The sequence below is a fragment of the Temnothorax nylanderi genome, unplaced genomic scaffold, assembly GCF_030848795.1.
Source record: "Temnothorax nylanderi isolate EJ_2023f unplaced genomic scaffold, tnyl_v1.0 TNYL_tig0045_pilon, whole genome shotgun sequence".
Lineage (NCBI taxonomy): Eukaryota > Metazoa > Arthropoda > Insecta > Hymenoptera > Formicidae > Temnothorax > Temnothorax nylanderi.
In genome coordinates this window covers 1,125,948-1,148,381 of record NW_027249107.1, presented here as the reverse complement: position 1 = coordinate 1,148,381, position 22,434 = coordinate 1,125,948, and the positions used below count along the sequence as shown (strand labels likewise).

Here is a 22,434-nt window from a genome sequence, read left to right as displayed (position 1 = left end):
CATGTCGTTACATCGTGAAAGATTACGATTTGTGCAGCCACTTAAGTGTCTGATACATTCTCATTGATCTGTGTACAATATTGGTTGCTTTAAAGTAATTTTATTATCTATAAGATATATACAATCAAAGAACACGGAAAAAATATTTCATACATAATATTTAATACCTAACAGTTAAAATAAGAAAACTTTGTGAAAACTCTTATTGAAGGGACAAATAAACGTAAGCCGTGAAGAATTAACATAATGCATTTCTTTGTTTTAAACATTGCGCAGCAATGCCATTTTTATAACAAACTGCATCATCCGTTATAATGATATATATGTATTTATATAAACACATTAACAATATAACATAATTACCTAAAGAGAAATATGTTAGGAGAGGAAACACACGAGCCCCGCGCTAATGAACATAATCCATCGTCGCAAATGGTTATCTTGCAATTTATTTAATTGTTAATTGACTGCCGTTCGTAAATTTCGAGATAAGAATACAAATCGTACGCTGGATGAAGGACAGATTCTCGGTGATTTAAGATGTGTGATAGAACAATCGCAGTGGACGTTTTCTCTGCTGCATTTTTTCATTGTTCACAATTTTTTTTTTTTTTTTATTGCTCTCGTAGTCCTCATTGCGACGAAAGCGCGTCACTTGTATGTACACATCCGGATTACTCGTAGAAAAGCGCCGGTATAAAAACTTTCGTTTAATCAAGCAATACCTGTTTTTTTTTCCTAGTTATTCAAATCTACACTTGAAAACGAACAGAAATCTGTCGATTATATCATATTTAAATGTATGTTTGTTTTGACGTAAGCGAGCGGATCTCCGTGTATCGCGTATACCTCCCCGTTTCTGTGCGGATCATTCATAAATATAACTGCGTGATAGGCATCCCGAATTGTAACTTCTAAGCATCGATTCATACAGAACTGTTGCTCGTACGCGAAACGGCACTTGCGAAGTTTAATCGAATCAGTTTCAATATATATTATACGCACACATATATCTCGTAATTTTCACAAACTGACGGGTCGCATTGAATTTCGAGCGTTCCTGTTTCTTTCTAGAAGACCTTACCAACTTTAACCCTTTTATGACAATCTTCCGTTGTAAGCTTTTCCATCGAAAGTCTCTTTCGCCGTTCTCCTTCCTTCCGTTTTTTCCCTGACAGTTTACTTCTCTATTTTCATCTATACACGCACACATACGCGCACATTTCCCTCCTTCCGTTACGACTATTTTTCCGGGTAATCTTACATTTAGGGAAAAACTTATTCGTCTACTCTGACTCCCTCTTGAAAGAAAGATCGCTTGCTTTTCTGATATTTTGCTATTTATCTTCATATAAGTGGTACATAAATCTTTCCGCTCTTCAGGCCCCCAAATACATATTTATTCATGTGCGAACTCTCATCCCTGCAGGCCCATCGCGCTAATCGCTACGAAACGCATTCGGTTCTGAACCGTCTCTTCAGCGTATGTCTGTTAATATATGTACAGTTGCTGGAATCAGCGTGGCGCCGCGAATGTACAATTGCTGATCCGATAACTTTGGAATCACGGTGCTAAATTTTCGCCTCGCGAACGCACAAACCCGGCAATGTGCGGGATCTAAGCGAGAAATTTCCGTTTCTTTTTTTCCCCTTGCCCCTTTTTTCGTGTTTTTATTTATTTATTTATTTATTTAACGTTAAACTACTCCTGTCGATCACGACGCGCCACTCGACGCCGACTGATGATAGTGACTATTTCTTCTTCGTCGTGTGTCGCGAGTACGATGGATCGGGTATCCCGATAGGGACACCCTAGGGGAGAATCGCCTCATTGGGCCTTCTTCTTGGTCGTCTCGTTCGTGTAGCCGTTCGCGTGCCCGTTCGCGTACCCGTTCGCGATCTTCCCATTGCTGACCGCGCCGTCGAGTTGCGTGCTCATCAATATCTTCTCGGCGGCTTTTAGCTTCTCGAGCCGCTTCTTCGCGTACACCTGTTTACCCTGCAAACAAACGTCAGTCATGGACTGATAACGCAGATATGTACATATATGGGCGCGAGATAACGCGTCTCCCCCTCTATTATGAAATCCGCGTCCTTACCTTCGCGATGTAGGCTTTGGCGTAGAAATTCCCAAACAGGACGATGAAAGACATCATGTAGATCACGAGAGCGTACTGCATCCAGAGGGGGAAGTCGCATCCCGAACGGATGCCGTTGATCCCCAGAATCAAGGCGCTCGTGAACTGGATGAGCTGGAGGATCGTCAAGTACTTCTTCCACCAGAGGTATTTAGCTACCGAAGGACCTAACGCGGCGAGTCCGTAGTACGAGTACATCAGCACGTGGATGAAGCTGTTCACCATCGCTGGCAGGAAAGCTGCAAGTGTGCACATAAACGTAAGAATCTTATCGGACAATTCTTTCGGTATAAATTTTAATAATCGTTCAGAAGATAGAGCGTGACCAACGTTTAGTTTTCACATATCTCTACTTTCTACCGCAAAAACTTTTAGCTACACTTGGCGAATGCTATTAACATTTATCTAAGGATAAGCTTAATGCTGCTAATAACTGCAGTCGCTGTTCAAGTCGACTTAAAGTCCACTCGGCCAACTGATAAGTCGACTTAAAGCAATAATAATTAATGTTAATTATTGCAGCACGCTGGAATTAATATCGAAATAAAGATGCACTTACTGGATCCGCTCGGTACCCATTTAATACCGATCCACCATAACGAGAACATGGTGGAGTGATGATAAACGTGGAGGAAGCTCAACTGATTGTCCTTCTTCCGCAAAATGAAGAAGAACGTATCGCAAAATTCCAGAAGCTTGCTAAAGTAGTACCACCAAACCGCGTCAGCAATCTGAACATAGAAAATAAAATTTTCCTATTAATATAAAAATTTATTTCAGATCGAGAGCATGCTTTTTTTACGGTTTCTTGAAAGACATTCTTGTATGTTATTAATATTAATTAATATTAATATTATTAAACTCTCTAATAAATTGATTTATTTTTTCTTTATATGCATTATCCAAGTAATTTAGCACGACAGAATAAGAAAAAGGGCATTTATCTTTAATGATAGACACGTTTTTAAGCTAAAATGTAAAAGAAAAAGAGAGAGGAATATAATCTTTAAATATTTTAATTTTTCATTTTACGACAATTATCTTACCTGAAGCTCATCGGGACGCGTGATATGCCTTATTGGCTGGCATACATAACTATATTGTAACCTTGTGGAAGCTACGAACAACTGCAAAGAATACAGAGAGATGCCAGATAAGCAATAGAAACCCACTTTCAAGTGAAAGTGACTGCATACAGATAAATAAGAAAAATGAAGGCAAGCTCCGTGATATTTTCCCATCGTCGAGGACAGGAAATGATATTCACCTGAATGGCAATATAAGCATTAAGACAGGCCATGGCAAGGTTGTAGGGCACCAATGCCCACGTTAATTTGAAAGCTTTTCGTTTCTTCATGACCTTGGGACCCGCCCAGACGATGAGGAGGTACAACATCGTATATATTAACGTTGGTTTCGGCGAGTCAACCAATAACCATCCTCTCGTCCTCTCGTCTAAAAATCGAAACGTGTTTTATAAAGAATCTGGCGATACATGCCAGATCGTATTTATTGATCGTAAAATATTAATCGTTACAACTAAAGCGATAATTTATTGTAAAATAAATTTATAATTCTATTATTGTATAATACATTTATATCATCAAATTAGGTAAATTAAAGCTTGTTAAAAACATCTAGCCAAAATTACAAGACGAATTTATTTAAAAGCAAATAATTTAATACTGCAGAATATTAGAGAGTTTCTAGTGTATAACGGTTTAATATAATAGACTTTCAATATAACGGATTACCCGCGAGGGACAGCGTCCAGAGGTAGTAATCGTACGCATCGTTGAAAAATTGTGCTGTCGAATTAATGAAGCTCGCCATCGCCTGCAACACAAAAAACCGATCGCACGACTCTAGTAATCACCAATCAAACATCATTTCTATTGATACGATAAGCCGCTGCAAGTACGTCGATTTTTCGTGATGAGTGATTTAATGAGATAGCAGTTATATTGCACACATCTTGTCTTCTAGAATTACTTTGTCAAAACCATGTCGAAACTTTTAAGCAACGATCGAGGCGTTATAATGCAACTTTTTCATTTTATGCGTTTGATGCACTTTACCGCTGTTATTTATGTATTTTTATACCGACGTAGCAAATCGAATACACGCGCGATCGACAAACTGCCACCTCGTATGAAATAATTGGGCCACTGCATTCCGATGTATGCGCAATTGATTTGAATGAGTCGTAACAAGCACAGGCTTTTTCACTTTAATTTTATTTCCTGAAGAAAATACCTTTCTCTAACAGACATATTATATATATATATATATTTTTTTTTTAATGTACAGAAGAAAGTAAACGCGGTTAGAGCGAATAAATCGTTTGCGTTTACGCGCGCGTGATATTAAGACATTTGAAAGATCGGCAGTCGACCAGTTAAACGAAACATGCTGTACGTGCATCAGCTCACAATTAGTTCTTAATAGCTATTTCCTCGATGCACATCATCCGGTCGTTCACTCGCCGTATGTACCGCGGAACATAACTTTCACGCTCCGAAGAAACTATTACCGCTATCTCCCGAAGTCGCTTATAAACGTGTCCCGCCGCGAACACTTGTTTCTTTCTGTATATTTTTCTTTTCTTTCTTTCTTTCTCTAAGCAGCTTGTTGTCAAGTCGACGATCCATCAACTAGGATATCCTTTGAGGAAAGTTACTTTCCTTGAGCGGAGCGATTTCGCATTGAACTTGGCGTAATTGTTGCGATTCTGAGGCTGTGCCACGTGTGTTTAAGAAGGGAATAAATTAGGCTGTCTCACCTCTCGATCTATTTTTCAATGGAAATTAGAATAATTGCTTCGCGGAACGACGAAAGAGAGCTCATCTTTTTTGCAAAGATGAATCTTTGTCCCAGAGAGAAGCACTGAGATATATATTTCGAAAACAATCTCAGAGAAAAAGGCTGCCAAAAATTCACCGGAGAACCTTCTCTATAGGTGGAAACTGAGAAACTTTATGCAAAATTTTCGATGACTGTGAGTTTTCGCGGCGCGTGACAAACTATTACTTCACTGCACATATCATTTATTTACCTATACGCGTCAGCATTTACAAATGTGTCAGCAAATGCAATTGTCCGTATTCATGTAATGTACGTTGCAAATCGGAGTGCTAATGGACGAAGGTTTTTTTTCTGAATGTTGTGATAAGTATCAAATCTTTAATATTAATTAACATCGCCGAGGAAGATTACACGCCCGGTAGAGTTTAATTATTATAAAGAATGTATATATGTGTTATAAATTTTAATTAATTGTTACACAAAGAGAAGTAAATCATGAAACATTCGGACCTTGAAGACCTTTAGCCTTTTACGCGGATGATAAATCGAGATAGGATGTGAAAGCTCTTTAATAAATAACGAAGAAAATCGCACATTCTTGATCAAAGTCTAAGCACTTGAACTTCCAATAATCCGTGGCGTTTCTCCTTTTACACGCGAACTGAATCAGCGAATATTAATGACGATGCTAATGATGATGATCTATTAATTGGCACACAAAAGTAATCTGCATTGTGCAAGTATTAATAACGGGAAAATGCGATTATTCATTTAATATAATTGCTTAGAACCTTCAACGCAATATAATTATCAATACGGTCATTAAGCACTGTATGATACGTGACAATGTGAAAACTGCACTTTCATTTCGGATGGAGAGGCATAGATAGGTATAGATAGGTAGAGGCGAATGATAGAAATCTTTGAAATTCTTCGTTGAAGTATACCCCGATCTTCATTCAAGTGCACCTTACTCGTAACGACAGATGTAGCTTCGCGAAGCAGACAAGCGATACGTATCTAGCGAAAGTTAAACTTGTAATGAACGATGTAAGTACAAATCCGTGTAAATGATTCGATAAATCTGTAAGAAGCTTATTAACACTACCGAAGATTAACCTATACCTATATCTACCGAAGGAGTCAAAATGAAAAAATAGAGAAAATTTTAAAATTTATAAAAATTTATAAAAATTAATTATCTGTATATTTCAAAAAAAGTCAGAAAATTTCCAAAATTGTGGTGTTTTAAAAATAAATAATATCTAATTATTTTAAAAAATGTCAAACAAGTCATTTTGACCCTTTTAGTATAATTCTAATGTTAATGGAGACAATCTTTTGTCAACGGAGAATTTAATTATAAGATTGACGATGAGAGAATTATAAATGTTCCTTTGAAATAAAAACTTCTCATTAATGGAACATTTAATATTTTATATAATTAATACACATATTTGTATCAATATATATAATTATTTATGTCGACATATTTTCTCATTTTAAATTACTTATTACGTTTTGAAATTTGAATATTCAGAAAAATGCACGATTCATATATATTCATATGTATTCATATGTATTAATCATATATTTATAACGCTTATAAACGTTCCATTAATGATTGATATTCGAACGAAATATTTAATTTCAGTTTTTGAAATCTTTATAACATGTTTCTTGTACACTGCGAAAATAGCATAAGCTTGTTCTTTTAACTTTTAACTGAATTTAATATTTTAACAGTATCATGATAAGATATTTTCCGATTTTATTGCTGACATTTCTTTTAGCTGTTTGTCGTAAAAAATTATGTAACTAACACGACTGCATTTTAAACGAAATTAAAATACCTTTGCGAAATTATTAAATGCTTACTCAAGATTTTTAAGAATTAGCAAGTTTGCATAAGAATTGCATATTTCCAAGTGTGATATTTTGCGATATATTTTCTTTTAACAACACCAGTAAAATTAAAAATCAATTTAAAGAAATCGTATATAACATACGCTAGCATGATATAGAAACTCTGAAGCAAGTTGCATTGAGATCTTGACGATCTTGTGGGGTTCTTAAAATAAGAAAAATGATCGCTTTACGTTACTTTGCGACATAAAATAGATCTGAAAATGCCTGTTTATGTAATTATCAATTACGTCTACATACTTATGATGTACACTGAGCTAATTGAGCACGATCAGGGAAAAAGTTGTCAATCAAGTTTCTTATCGCGAAGTCGCCCATACGCGGAGTACGTAACGCCCGACTTGGAGAAGGAAGCTTGTTCTCGAGGGGTGGAAAGGACTTTCTGGCGTCGTTCCTTAGTTAAGAGTACCTTATGTACCTTATGTCACGAGTTCGGATCCTTGTTTCCTGCGTGCGTGCAACGGGACGTAGTGGCGTGCCGGAATCGTAGTCCGGGAGTATTACAACCGCACCCGCGACTCCAAATGTCAAAATGACATGGCCCGACGACCGTGCGCCTCAGAGGATGACACCGCGCGAGAGGTGTCCGTCCGCCGGGGAAAAAAATGCCTCTCCTCTTCTTCACACGAGAACGGGAGACGAACCGTGGCACGTTGTGGTCGCCCGACAAAGTGGCAGCGCCGCGCATCAGCTTAGCCGGTCCGCTTTATAACTTTGGTGCCTCGGTATCCTCCGGCCACCCGTGGCTTTGGTGGTGGTCGATCGGCACGTCGGAGGTGGTATCTTCCGCGAGCGTAAACGATGTTGAAGCAAACGAGGCCAAAACTTGTGGATCGTGGTGGGAAATCGATCGTGGGGATAGATCAGCCGAGATCGGTCAAGGCAAAACGCGCGAGGTAGGATCGCAAATCCCCGGGATCCCACCCTCCGTGATCGTCGCCAGTCTGTCTCCCCCCTATCGCCGATCTCGCGATGGGATCTACGGAGACAACGGACCCGCAGGCCTTTGCCTCTGCTTCTCGTTTCTGCGCGATTTCTACTTCCGCTCCCAGTTTGACGAACTCGAATCTATAGGCGATCTTTCCGTGCAATTTGAACTTGTCAAATAAGATGAATAAAGCATATAAGAATGAGAGGATGTGACCATATGTTATAATTTTCACTTTTTTAAGTCACCACTTCTTCTTATCGATTTTCAAAATATTAAAGCATTCTTAATAATGCTCGCTTATTTAGTTTTAATGTAATCTAATATAAACATAAAATTAATCCGTTGAATATTTAGATATATATGTTTATGCATTTCCTTATTTCCCGAAAATGACTATAATTTTATCTGTAGACAGCATAACGCATAAAAAACAATAATTGTCTCAATACCGTTTAGTTTTCGAGACTAATGTTTTGACTTTATCACTTCTTGTATAGAATTCTAATTTTATTTTTCTGCAGAACTTGAGAACTTGAGTCGCCAGTGAATAATTAAAAATTAATCGAGGTAATGTTGATCGACCCAACTGGCCAAATTTTCTTGATCAAAAAACGCTACGTTTCGACCGTAGATTCCGGTCCTTTTCAAGCGTATATACACAACTCACAAATATTAATTAGTCAGACATAATGCCCAAACTACGCCGAATCTAAAAACTAAACGACAAAATTGAGCACTCCGCAATAAATATGAAAAATATAGAAAAATATATAAAATAAACTGTTTATTTAAAATGTACCACCGCACGGCTCTGACACGACACAAATATCTAACGAATCATGCCGTTTGACAAATATTTTATCGGTTTAAGGCTCCTGGGTACCTGCCGCGGCCATGTTGAATCGTGACGTCAGAAGCGAGAAAACGACACGTTGAAAAGCGTTGCGTGGTACTTCCAAATAAAAAGATATTTGCACAAAATCAAAATTGATATCACTTCAGGACACTTCAAAGATACGCCGAGTTGAATCCCTTTCCCTTGACAGTTATTAAACAACCGTAAAACGAACGTGATACGAAGCCTGTACGATCCCAATCATGGGGGGATACATGGAAGGGGTGTGTTACGCGATCTGCCAACTCGGAAGGAGTGGTAAAGGCTCCTTGAACGTAGTACTTTTTTTGCTAATCTTGAAAACTCGGCGTATTTTCGAAGTGTGCTGAAGTGATCTGTAGTGTTATTTTAAGCAAATACCTTTTTATTTGGAAATACCTATTACGCAATAATTCTCAACATTTCTCGCTTATTCTCCATTGGAGAGAGTGAGAGGAGATAGTTCTTATTTCTACCGCGACGGTACGTCGCCACCGTTACCGCGGAGTTCTGCGGAGTTCTCGGCTCAGGAACCAGGAGCCTTTTAAGGAGGTTCTTCTTGAGACCCAATGGATTTCCGACTCAATACGTGAGTCAAAGTATCACGGTTCTTAATTTAACCCGTTGACTGTGTATGACGGCTATAGCCGCAAAAACAAAAGTGGCCAAGAGTGTGTATGACGGCTATAGCCGCAACGTAGAAAAAACAAAGTAAAACTTTCTGAATTTGCTTGAAACTTGTTACTCGGGGGTTACTGGGGTCGCTGATTACGAATCCGAAGTCAGATGTACAAAATTCAAAATGGCGGATTTAATATGGCGGATCAAAATTACAAAAAAAGATCTGATTTTCATGAAATTTGGTACCCTCATGTTTTTTGGGTCTCTAAATCCGAATGACACCAAAATTAAAAAATGGCGGATGCAATATGGCGCTTCAAAATTATAAAAAATGTATTGATATCCATTAAACTTGGATTCTTTAAGTTTTTTGGATTGCAGATCTTTATAATATAAAAATTCCAAAATTTACAACTTACCTAGAATGCAATTATTGAAAGACGGATTTAGATTCAGAGATCTAAATAACTTCAAAATAATAATAATAAAATTCCGTCTATTTTTTGTAATTTTGATCCGCCATATTGGACCCGCCATTTTGAATTTTGTAAATCTGACATCGTATTCGGATTCAGAGACCCAAAAAACATAAGGGTATCAAGTTTCATAATAATCCGATGAACTTTTTTTTCAACACACTTTTAGCCCAAATAGTACAATTCTCTTACACAGCCAATGGGTTAAGGATGGTTTCATCGGGGGGAGTAGTGGGACGCGGGGGTTCTGGCAACAACGCACTAGCGTTTGAAGGACGGAAAATCAAGCAATTTATGCTTTAATAATTAATTTTTCTACGAAATGTGCGGTAACCTTCCCATTTCTTTCACTCATTTATTTGTAAATTATTAAGTTACATGTGCATATTTTTTTTCCTTATCATTTGCATTTTTTCTTGCACTTATTTCATTCTGAAGGTGTGCAATATGTCATTTCCCATAAGAACCTATGCTAAAAAGTACAATTTTTGAAGTAGATTTTTTTCAAAATGGGACGGTGAAAAATTCCCAAAAAATTCACATAATTCTATTTTGCATTCCAGAACAACATATTAAAATTTCATGAAACTGGCTGCATTTTTTTGTAGCCACTGAACCTCCTTAATTTCGACGCACAAATATGTAAGTTTCTGGTTTATATAATCATTTATGGATTTTTTAATATATTTTTTATATTTATTGCGGAGTGCTCAATTTTGTCGTTTAGTTTTTAGATTCGGCGTAGTTTGGGCATTATGTCTGACTAATTAATATTTGTGAGTTGTGTATATACGCTTGAAAAGGACCGGAATCTACGGTCGAAACGTAGCGTTTTTCGATCAATAAAATTTGTCAGTTGGGTCGCTCAACATACCTCAATTAATTTTTATTTTTCTAATCATAAAATCTAAATTATAATTTATAACTTTTGCATATCATACTAAGCGAAATTTAAATTTATAACTTTTGCACATCATACTAAGCGAAATTTAAATTTGAGACATAGAATGAATTAAAAGAATCAGGAAGCAGGCAACTAATCACGCTTTAACGAAAGTTACGGTTCAGCAATGGACAGTACACATTTCAACGGCAGGCAGGGATATAATTCAGCAGGCAACGAAACTCGCCGATTTTATCGTTTCGTGTCTTGTCCGTTTTCAAAATAAGCACGTCAATTTAGCACTCGACTCGTGCCTAATAATCCTGTTTGAAAAAAGAGGCATTTCATCATGAGGCACGTATTTTGTGATTATCCCGTTGATGCATGTCGACATATTACAATCAATCGTCGATCATTACACATTACACGCGATAGCTGATAACATCAATCGCATGGATAAACGAGATAACGTCTCGAGAGGAATTTAAATAAAAATGTGTCGGAACGATTCGTCTTTCAGACCGATGCCGATGTGGCGGATTGCGGAATGCCGTCATGTAGGTGCCACCGGCTACACGTTGCTGTTGTAGCCTCGTTTTCCAGGCGAGAGTCGTACAGCATCTCCGCACGCGTTCCTCCAGGCATAACAGTTTTTGCCGCCCGGGAGCCTCATCGTGTCAGAAAAGTGGGTGCTGTGGAGCGTCGCGGCAAGGACGAAGAGACGCGAAGAAATATCGAGATTCCCTCTCGTTAACCTTAGAAAATATATTACCTTAGGATAGTAGCGATCTCCGAACGATACGTGAAATCGACGCGTATTAGAAAATGATGACGCATAAATAGAAAGGATCTAAGTCCACGCTTCGGACGACAAATTGAATCTTGATTTAATTCTCGGCGAGAGAGAAAATTATCTTTAATTATATTGTTTTTCAAACGCTCGAAAAATGCATCTCTTATTTTATTGATCGTTCTAAAATAATCTAAAATACGATAGATGCGACGCTAGACGCTAGACGGTCGATCGGGTACCTATTTCCTCGTCGACGCGACGAAAAGAAAATTTGTCTCCACGTAGCTTCGACAAACGCGGCGCGAAAAGAAAAACGGCGATCAAGGAGAAAGCGATGGCAGTGGAAGGCACAAAACCTATGTCAACGATAATTCCGGTGAATTGAAACGGGTCAATGGACCGCTCGCCGACTGTGTAGCACGGTTCCAAAATCCAAATAGTTTGGGTCCACGCACCGAGGCCTCTATCTGTTTCTGTTTACCTTTCACCTAGTCATGATTTTCCATTTACGCTTAAATGGACCGGCACCACTTACTCTGCGAATTCGCAGATTTCACCGACACCGCCAGTAAAAACTGTCTCGCGCAAAAAGCTTATTAACGTCCGTTCTGTCGCCGATAATCGATTCGCGCGACTCGCGGCGAGGAAGAAGTTTCTTCGTCCGAATTGCCGGAAGAATAAGCAGGTTTTCCCCGAAATTTTTACGCGGAAACCTCGACCCGTAAGGAGCGGATTGCATAAGGATTTCGCAGGAGACCTTGGAACGTGCATGGGGAGGAGTGCAAATTAGTTTTGTCACATCCGACATGTTGACTGTCAATCGCAGCGCCAGAAATTTAACGTTCTCGATGTCTTCATTTCGTTTGCCCACGTTTGTCATTACTTACACATTTATTTTATGCGAGATAATCAAGTACGCATTTTTGTACAAATAATTATGAAGCGAGTATTTAATTAAGTTACTAAATTAAACGGAAGTAAAGATAATAAATCGTCGGAAACAACTGATCGTGTATCGTGTAGCATGAAGTGACATTTCAATTCATAAGCTTCACTCGCATCTCGCATCTCCCATTGTTTGTGAATGACACGTAACGACAATAATACTGTCAATAAGTCCTCGATAACATCTGACATGTGACAGCTACGGATACATGACAGTTGTCTGATTTATATATGCGGCGCGCGAATGATTTTAATAACGGACTTGAAAGATTAAGGAATCGGTGTCCCAATCTGAATATTCGGGTAATTTAATGTGCCGGTTTTAGTGGCTGACGTGTCTCACGAGCCTCACGAGCCTCACCGAGGTACTAATTTAAAAAAAAAGACACAAAACGAAACCTGTTTCACGTGATCTCTCGGTCGCTTAGTGGGCCGACGGAAGCCCGGACCAGCATCAGCAGGTGAGATACTGGAAGCTGGGTTACTGGCTATTGATCACCGACAGTATCGTCTTCGAGCTAAACGAATGTCGGCGCTGTTGCTAAATTGCTCTTTTTATTGTGCGTGAGGCAAAGGCAACCCAAAGATGGGCAGAGAGAAAAAGGTCACCCGAAATCGGGTTGACGAGAAAGAAAGCGAACACTTATCACTTTCATCGAGGGTCCCTATGATTGATTAATCTGAAACGGTAAAGACAGTACCGTTAGAAACCAGCGAGTTCAGCGGTTAAAAAGGAATTATTCACTAAACAAGTAATTGATTCAGTTGTTTGTAAATTAATCAACGGGTCAAACAACAGGAAATTAATATAAATTTATTAGAATTTTTAATTTGTCACCATTTAAAAAATACATCAGTAAAATTAACACACAACTAGATTGTGTTATAATTTACTTTTTAAATTTTTAAATGATTAATAATTAACAGATTTTAAGGATTAATAGATAGATGCTCACAAACGAAAAAAAAAATATTGTATATCTTATGACATGACAAACATTAGATATGGAGCAAAGTGAAAAGATCGTGGGATAATGAACGAGCAAAACAGGATATTTTGATTTATTGTCGTCTACTCCGTTTTTGCTCGTTCTTTGTGTCACGACCTTTCCACTTTATTTTGCAAATACGAGTCTGACATTAGTGTATTCATCAGACTTTGATTAGAGTTTGATCAAACATATTTGTAAACATATCAATTATTTCGAAACTCATTGGCACACAAACGATAAATACTGATTACATATTTGTAATAAATATTCCACATGTAATGTTAATTTAATAACATATTGTGAGATAAGTATGCCCATCCAAAAGAAATCTGGCTAATATATCCCCCGAAGCGAACTTTCCTTCGAGCACACTTTTCGGTTGGTCTCGCGCCAAACGGACGATCAGGTCCGATATAATCGATCTTTGCGAAGTAAAACAAGTTTTGGAAATATGTAAGAGGTTCTTGCTTCCACATCTTTTAATGACATAATGATATAATTAAATGAAAGCGTGACATTAAGAAACCCTTTATTACTTTTTCAGAAACATAGCCGTAATTTTTTTTTACCTAGTCTTTGATTTATAAAGCGCAGTGGATAACGCATAATAAAATGAGAATGTGCGTAGAATGTGACTCAAAACTCGACGCAAAGATCGACGCAAAATGGGGGATTTTTCGTGAAAAATTTTAATTTAAAAAATGCAAAATAACATTTTTAAATAAATTTAGAAATATTTGGAGTTGGTAATATATTTTCATCCTTCTCATGAAAATTTCTTGATCGTGCTATAGCTTACGAGACATTTTGGATTCAATGACATGTCAATAAACGGAATGAACATTTTCTTCATCTTAATATAACATCTAATAAACTGTATTCAAAGACTTTTTAAATTAATTTGAAACATTCTTTTGAAGCCTAAAGTTCAGACATTATTGTGGTTCTGAGTAATTCATTATATTATGACGACAATAGAAGAAATCAAATATGATTTTTTTCTTACGATATAAGACAAATAAATCTTTTTCGTGTTTCACATTTCATATATTTGATTAAGTACGTTCGTAGAACATGTACCAAGCACGCAAAGTCATCTTTGCAACGTATGTAAATTCGTTAATTTTAACGTGTATTGACATGATATCGACTTTTAATTACTCAACAGCCGCGAGTATCAATTATCTGACAGAGAAAGTATTTCTATACGACATATCGAATATCAATATTTTTTTTAGCGAAATTGACAGCTGCATTAACAGAATAACGAACTCAATTTGCTATTAACATCCTATATACATCGGTTTGCCTGAATAAAACTCTTGACACTTCAGAAGTTTAGGACATTTATGAACATCTCATAGGTATTTCGAAAGTGTCACACTTTGGCAATCGAATACCGGTGTGTCATCATGATAATGAGGCATTCCATACCAGTGTATTATAAAAATGTATGCCTCAATATCGTCAAACGTATCATACCATAAAGAGATGATCTAGATGAAAAGATTTGTTATAGCAAATATTATAGCAAACATTTCGTCGTAAAATTAGAATATGGCGCTATCGTTTACGTATTGATTCGAGTCTAATATAAGCTTGAATTATAACGGGACCATTCTATCAGGATCTTCACGCACTATCTAATAGGTACCGAATATCTAATAGGTAACGACCTACTTCTCGACGCGGATGAAATATCGATTTTGGAACAACGTACTAAACACAAGCAATTACATTCCTAAATGCTCTATTATTAACTTTATAATATTATTATACATATTAATGTTATCAACATCGCAATTATTACTTTAATAATCTAATTAATCTTGATAATCAAAACTAGACTAAGGCATATCGCTCGTGCGACAGAGAAATCGAATAGACATAAATAAAATTCCAGAAATTCTTCGCAGCTGTTTCAAAGTCCTACATGTCTAGGGCCTATCTAGGGCATATTATACACGAAGTACTCGTCTCGGTAAATTTCTCCAAATCATCTTAGTGGACGAATGTGTCGCCTCCTCATGAATAAACAGCGCTTCAAGCAGTGGACATCTCTCTTAAGCTGAGAAGAAAAAGATAGAATGCCACATGTTGTACGACCTCGTTCGTCGCTCTGCGACTTGGCGCGGCGCCGGCGACGACTTTACACTCTCTATTTTACAAGCAGCTGAATGGCAGCGATTAGAGAAACAAAAAACCTGACTAATTTGTCTCCTTAGAACGGCCGGAATACGATTTTAAAGAACATTATAACAAGCATAGAGATATATTACATTTTTCCTTCTTAACGATCCCACTTTATTTATCATATGACAAAAAATTCTTTTAGCGTTTAAGAATTTGACGAATATTGATTTTATCTGTGCATTTATATTTGGCGACTGAATGTTAAATTGGTCAGTCAGGTATATTTTGTGTTTTACGAGATATTATGTTCCGAATGACTTAAATACGTAAATAATATTAATCTTATTTATTAACTTTATCTGCTTTATGTCTCCATTTGTTTTTAAATTTATATTACGTTAAAAAATGTAACAGAGGAGATCTTTTAATTTTAAGCTGCTCCCCTGATGCTGCCGGTGTAATCGAGAAACTTGGAATGCTCACGCTTTAATGCAATAACACTGTAATGTCGAGCACGTAATGCGTGCATTACAATGCGTGACATTATAGTGTCCTAACTCGGCTTAACTCAAATTCAAAGTGTTTGACAAAGCAAACAGTTCAGCACGACAGAGAAAATAAAGTTCGCGAACGTCGCACAGCAGATTTTAATGTCGCATACTTCCTGGGAAAATGATAACTGACACACTTTGGCACCTCTTGCGGAAACGCTTCGTTAGCGAGGCATTACTTAACCACGAATTTAAGAAACAATATTTGGCGTCTCTTTAAATATTTGCCGGCCATTGTAGATCTTCCGAGAACTCATCACACGTTAAATATCAATATATCTTAGACTTGCAAGATTCAAATTCTTCTAGTCATTCAAATCACGTAACTTCCTGCGGGTAAAATAGTAGTGCACCGACTAAATCCTAAATCCCCGTAAGTTCGTCATTCAAAATCAATCATCTCACGACATACTGTCGTGAATAGAGAAAAAAAATATGTATTTTACCATGTCACACTTATATAGTTCAATCTTCTTCTCGCATGTATAAAATAATGGGTACAGTACGATCTGGAATAAGTGAAACAACCATACGACTAAAGCCAATCAACATCGGTAAAACGGACTATTCAACGTTTAAATCTATTCAACGTTTGCTCTTGAGAATATATCGTAAATAGCTGTAAGATACGTCGCAACTCAAACGACATAAGCAAATCAAACACGTCGTAAAGATGTCCAATAGACGTAGTAATTTTCGAGACATTGTTTATTGCTTCGCAAGAAGTTATTAATTTTATAAAAATATCAATAATACAAAGCTTGTTAGCTTTTTGGTTTAAAATATTTTCAGAAATATAAAATGGCAATCTAAATTGAAAAAAATTGATTATTAAAGGACGACAGCCCGATGGCCATCTTCTTCAGGACAAAACTGGAAAAAATTCTAGCGCAACAGTTATTGGAATTCGTAAACTTGCCTTCCTTGCACAATTGGTATTGTCATCGCGGAGCTGCTAATTCTAATAAGTGAAACTGCTTTCAACGTGTTTGTTCTTCCGATAACCAGTCTACAGTTAACGCCTGCTTGAAAAGAAGGGAAAAGTTGTTCAATAGAGAGTGGTTGCACTTCCTTTCTCCTGCATCGGTCAGAGATAGGATTGTACCTATCATAATTATTGACGTTCCCAACTAAGATAAGCGCATATTAGTCTCTGCAGAACTTAATTCATCCTGAAATATACGATAATTAATGTATGTATTAATGTCTAGCTATATCCTAGCATCGATATCCCGCGAACGTTAGTTATACACGGTTTTCTTCTCTTAAGAGCCGCGTATGCGTGTTGTCCAATCAGATTTCGATACTTCCACATAAATCTTCGCAACTTTTGCCGAAATAATAATAGAGATTAATGAAATATCTCACAATACGTCGTTTCTGTTCTTTAAATTCGAGAAAGTGCGCAATTTCTAGGACATCATAGATTGGCATCGTACGAAAAGTGAAATGTTATACACATGCAGCGGTATAGTCATATCGTGTAGTATGTATCGTTCGAGGTAGAAGAGAGATAATATCGATGATCGGTTTCACTGCCGCCTTTTTATACATATATTTATATTATACTTGAAGCTATTAAGTTTCGCTTTCTACGTAAACTGCAACAAGTACCGTAACGTGCGGATTATCCGCGTGGCATCGTCGGAATTTTCAACTATAATTATTGACATTTATATCCGGAAAACGGATATAATTGTTCGATCTACATCTGCAATATCAACGCGTATAATAGACAATCAGGTGAAGAAACGCTGTACAATTGTTGCCCTAAAGACAAAGTGAAAGCGACTTTTATTAAAAGCTTTACATTCCCCTTTTGCATTTCCGTTAATCGAAACAAAGAGAATGATCTCCTAACGACAATAATGCTCAAATTTCAAAATCAATTTATATATTTCTTATCTTCTATTATACTTAAATTCTCTCGCGCTCGCACAAGTCAGAGAACAGTGGCGAATTAATGGATAAAAGAAATAGAAAGTAATAAAAATATCAACTGTATGTTAAATAATGAAGAACTGATTAATAAATTATATTATACATTTCTTTATATTCCGTCACATTGCAATTTCATGCCGTTTCGGCTACGCGCTGTATAATTACGGTATATTATATCCCCTCTTTGCATCCAACTCTCTTTTTATGCGATAGATATGTAGGAAAAAATCGTGTTATTTTGGAAAATTATAAAGAAAAATTAAAAAGAATGGCGTGAAAAGAGAACTGAGTGTACATATTTTTCCGAACGGCAGCGCAATCGATCGCGCCGACTGATTAATCGATTCACAAAAGAGAATCCTCTGAAGAAGGGAATCGACTATAACGTCCGATCATAGTGATACACGTAAGGCGCAAACCGGTTGGAGGCTGATTGGCGCACTTTCTTCGATACGTCTCTACGCCGGCCATGATCACCTCACTTTCGAGGTCAATGTCTAGGCCTAGCAATGTATACACCCGAGATGCGACTGACTCCTCTTGCATAGGCGCAACTTTCCTTGATCAGAGTTACTGACATTCAATGCGCGAAATTTCCTTGCCTCTCGATGGCGCACGTTTTCGCGGATGAGAGCTTCAGTTTATTAATGATTTTAATTATTATTTGAGGCTTAGAACAAAGCCAGAAGCGGTTTGAAAGCGAAAAGGTATCGAATATCACGCAGACTGATCGCTATCGTCTCCAAGACCGGTTATTATAACAGAATAATATAAGATTACTAATTATTACGCTTTAATTATATCGTTACACTCCGCATGTTCTTGTTGCAAATGCTTATCGCGCATAAGTGATCAGCGAGGCGACGATGTGATGTAAGCTTTTCAAGAAATATAAGTTTAATTAAATTTCATTTAATCGCACATGGAGATCGACGAGCAACGAATCCCTCGATCCGCAGATCTGCCGATCTCGTAATGCACGTGAGGCATTTCTTTCGACCACGCGTGTTTTCTCCGTATCACGCAGCGTCGGTACGTTCAGTGCATTTGGCAAATGAAGAAGCAGCGAAAGTAAAACCCCTCGCATACGGAGAGTGTCTTCGCGTCCCCGCGTGCAATTTTACAACGTTAATGGCGTAATACCCGCTGAGCGATTGCTTCTTCCGAGAATTCCTCGCGTGGAAAGCGCGTACCTTTTGCCGAGGTTAAACGCAGAGGTGCCTAGGTGCCTTCTGCTTGAATTAGAAAGAAATTAGGAAGAAACGTGATTACAATTAATTCGTATCTATAAGGAGAGGAAAATTTAAATTGAAGTAGAGTCGTGCGGAGGGAAAAGCAGACTGCCGCGACGCCGCGCCGCCGGGTCTGTCGGCCTAAACGCGATGGGTGGATACAAGTCATTTTGATCCAGCTGCTAACTAAACCGCCTGAATCGCCTGTTGCCGATGCTTTCTACTGTCACATGTCACATGACTAAGTGCGCGATTGACCGCGTTTGAACGTCTCGTCGTGTCTCGTTAAATGTCGCAGGATGACGGGCCTCGCGCCTCTTCCCGCGATTCGTCAAACAGCATATTAAAAACAAGAAAATTGTTTATGCGAATTACTGAATCGCGGCCTCAATCGAGCGTCGCCCGTAATTCCTTTGTTCAAAATCGTCGATCATCGGCGACGGGAAGTGCGCGATTTTCGATGTACCGCTCCGCAATCACATGATTGCTAATTACCTGCTCGACCGACTGTATAACTCATTTTGCATTAGAACGGGGAACGTAATGCGCGGAACGGCAATTAACAACCCCGCGGACCCCACTGCGCCCACCCCGACCGTGAGAATCTTCCGAATTTTTCCAGAATGCGAATCCTTATTTGCGAATCGAGCACGTCCGCGGCTGTAATGAGTCGATGACCGAGATATTAAAAGTAAGACACATGAACAAATGACGAAAGGGGGTATAAGTCGGTCGATAGAGCGTAAACTATAGCTAACGAGTTATTCACGAGCAAACGACAAGTGACAAGTGCGGTATAGTCTTTATGTGTAGTTACGGTTAAACAACCGTGAAAGGTTTCGTGTTTGATTTAATTTTGATACAAATTGAACATGAATTTAACTAACGCCTCGAAATCATCTGTGCGATATAAGAACACGTTTCATCTTCGCGCAAACTTTCTCCGGAGTTTGTATAAAACTCCGGATAAGAATTAGATACGAATGAGCCTCACGAGGCAGTTTAATGAACCAGCTTCAAAAGGATTAATATTTTAAACCTATCATTGATTCCGACACAATTGCTTGGCGTGCTTGTGTGATTTCAGTAAGAACCATTGCACGGATTGTTGCAAAAAGTATAATAGTATATATATACATATATATATATATATATATTCGCAACGATCCGTGTTAGACAAGAAAATCGATACACTGTTAAAAGTAAAAAAAAATATACGTTGTATGTACCGCGCCTGGAACAAACAAGTCTAAAGTATCACTTGGCTCGAGTCGCACCTCAGCAAAGCCAAGACCTAAAGAGGTCCATTATCACGCGAGGTAGCATATTTTACGAGAAAATCGTACGACGGATAATCCCTCGGGTATATTTTTTATTCCATTCGCAGCAATAAGACCATCTGGCGAGGATCGCCTATATCTCTTACCCGAGAGTATCGTTGCTCCTCGCTGATTTCTCCGGCGTGATCAAAGACGATGACGCGTGACCCTCGTCACTTCGTGGCGATGACCCTCTTCGTCGGTACCGGCGCGATTACGACGACCAGAGAGTGTCCCGTTGGGATACGCGCGAGCTCTCATTCAAGAGGGTCCCGTCTGTCGACGGATGCGAGCACCGGCTCGCCGGCGATCTCAGCGAAGCGATCGTGGGGCGGCGCGTTGCTCAGGGATCGCCACCGATGTCGACGATACATACGCGAACACGGACACCATCACCACCCGCGGACGGACCCTCGGTGGTCGCCTGGCTCGATTCCTGGGAGAACCCACGGGGGCGGAATCGAAAGTAAACGTGGCCGCCGGCGCGACACGGTCTCTGCCGTTTCCGTCGAGCGATAATAATTAGCTTTCACGTGTCTCGATTCACCACCTCGCCTCTCGTCGCCGAGTTCTCGCGCGCCTTGTCCTCGGTGACAGAAAAACACTACGGAGCAACGCTCTCTGGCCATTCCTACGATCGCGGAGGGTGCAGGCGCCGGCCGGCCGCCATCATAGAAATCAATACACCTCTACAACGGGGGAGCCTGCACCCCCGTGTATACGGGATTCCTTTAAACGGGACGGCCCATCGCTTTGCACCGCTGATTCGCAAGTGGTGCACGAGGGATGGAAAATCGCACCGCAAAGATCGTCGGTCTTCTTACCTTTCATCCATATTATACGAAGATCGCACCGATCCTGCAGATATAAATCTCATTCTTTTCACCCGGGCCAAGTCGCAGGGTCGAAATGTTTTTGGTGGAGAATAAAGGGCGATAAAAAATGGATGTGCAAGACGACTTTCTATGTGCATTATCCTTTCGACCGCATCACCTAGTATCCACTTTACTGTTCACCGGTCCATCCACGCAGTGTTGAGATTCTTCCGATGGTAATAGCACTCCACGTCTGGAACAAAGTACAAATTATCCTTAGAAGAAATTTTCTTTCTACGTTAGCGACGATCAAAAACGGATCGATATCAAAAGACAAACTGCCGAAGTTAACTGGAACTCGTCCAATTTTCTATCCCCCTTTAGTCCTGCCCTTAGAAAGAGATGCATATAAAATCCTACCGGTTTATACTTTCACCATGTTCTATATTTCGTATCTAAACTGCTCTTTCAAAGTCCGATGACCTTTCTTCTAACGCTCAGACAAACCACGTGAAACCGTGGCCCGGTCCTTTTCGATGGCCGATCTTTTTAGTCACCATTCTTTTAGGCGATCATCCGTTTAACGGGAAAGTCAGAGGGATCAGTCGTGTCTAAAGAAACGCTCGCTAACTGTTTACATCGTGTAAGCATCGAGGAAGCGGCTGGAATTTGACGAAGATAAAATATGAAGAAAAGCGTAGCTAGGATCTTGCGGTTCAAAGTGCAAGATTCGTCAAACAAAATTAACTGCATCGCGCAAAAAAGTATTGGCACTTATTTTCTGAGATGATTTTGCACGAGATGAGATATTACCCTGAAGTATTTTGTTGAATATCAACACATGAAAAAACCAACGTATTCTCTCTAATAGAATTACAGCGATATTTTCATTTTTGTAAAATTATCTGAAGAAGATAGGAAAGAACAGACAAACGGAAACGTTAGACTCTCTCTTATTTATCATATCTTTACCTACACGCTTGCACATACATTAATAATGCACAATCGGAAATAAATCAAGCAGCCGTCCGCCTCCGGCGGATCCGAAAGCGTCATCTT

The 22,434-nt window shown here is 38.7% G+C and overlaps 1 protein-coding gene across 3 annotated transcripts; it reads right to left on the bottom strand.

Annotated features, from left to right (window-relative positions):
- Positions 1-84: 84 nt before the first annotated feature.
- LOC139771948 (very long chain fatty acid elongase 4) lies at positions 85-21,607 on the bottom strand. 3 transcript variants are annotated; one of them, XM_071705189.1, is made up of 7 exons: positions 21,385-21,607; positions 3,893-3,974; positions 3,406-3,593; positions 3,185-3,265; positions 2,698-2,869; positions 2,100-2,377; positions 85-1,999 (listed from the first exon to the last, which is right to left on the bottom strand). In XM_071705189.1, the coding sequence occupies exons 2-7, from the start codon at positions 3,969-3,971 to the stop codon at positions 1,829-1,831; spliced, it is 969 nt and encodes a 322-aa protein (XP_071561290.1). In that variant the 5' UTR covers positions 3,972-3,974; positions 21,385-21,607; the 3' UTR covers positions 85-1,828. The 3 variants fall into 3 exon arrangements, with proteins under 3 accessions (XP_071561290.1, XP_071561289.1, XP_071561288.1); XM_071705188.1 differs by lacking the exon at positions 21,385-21,607 and adding an exon at positions 20,668-21,247; XM_071705187.1 differs by lacking the exon at positions 21,385-21,607 and adding an exon at positions 7,288-7,624.
- Positions 21,608-22,434: the final 827 nt, after the last annotated feature.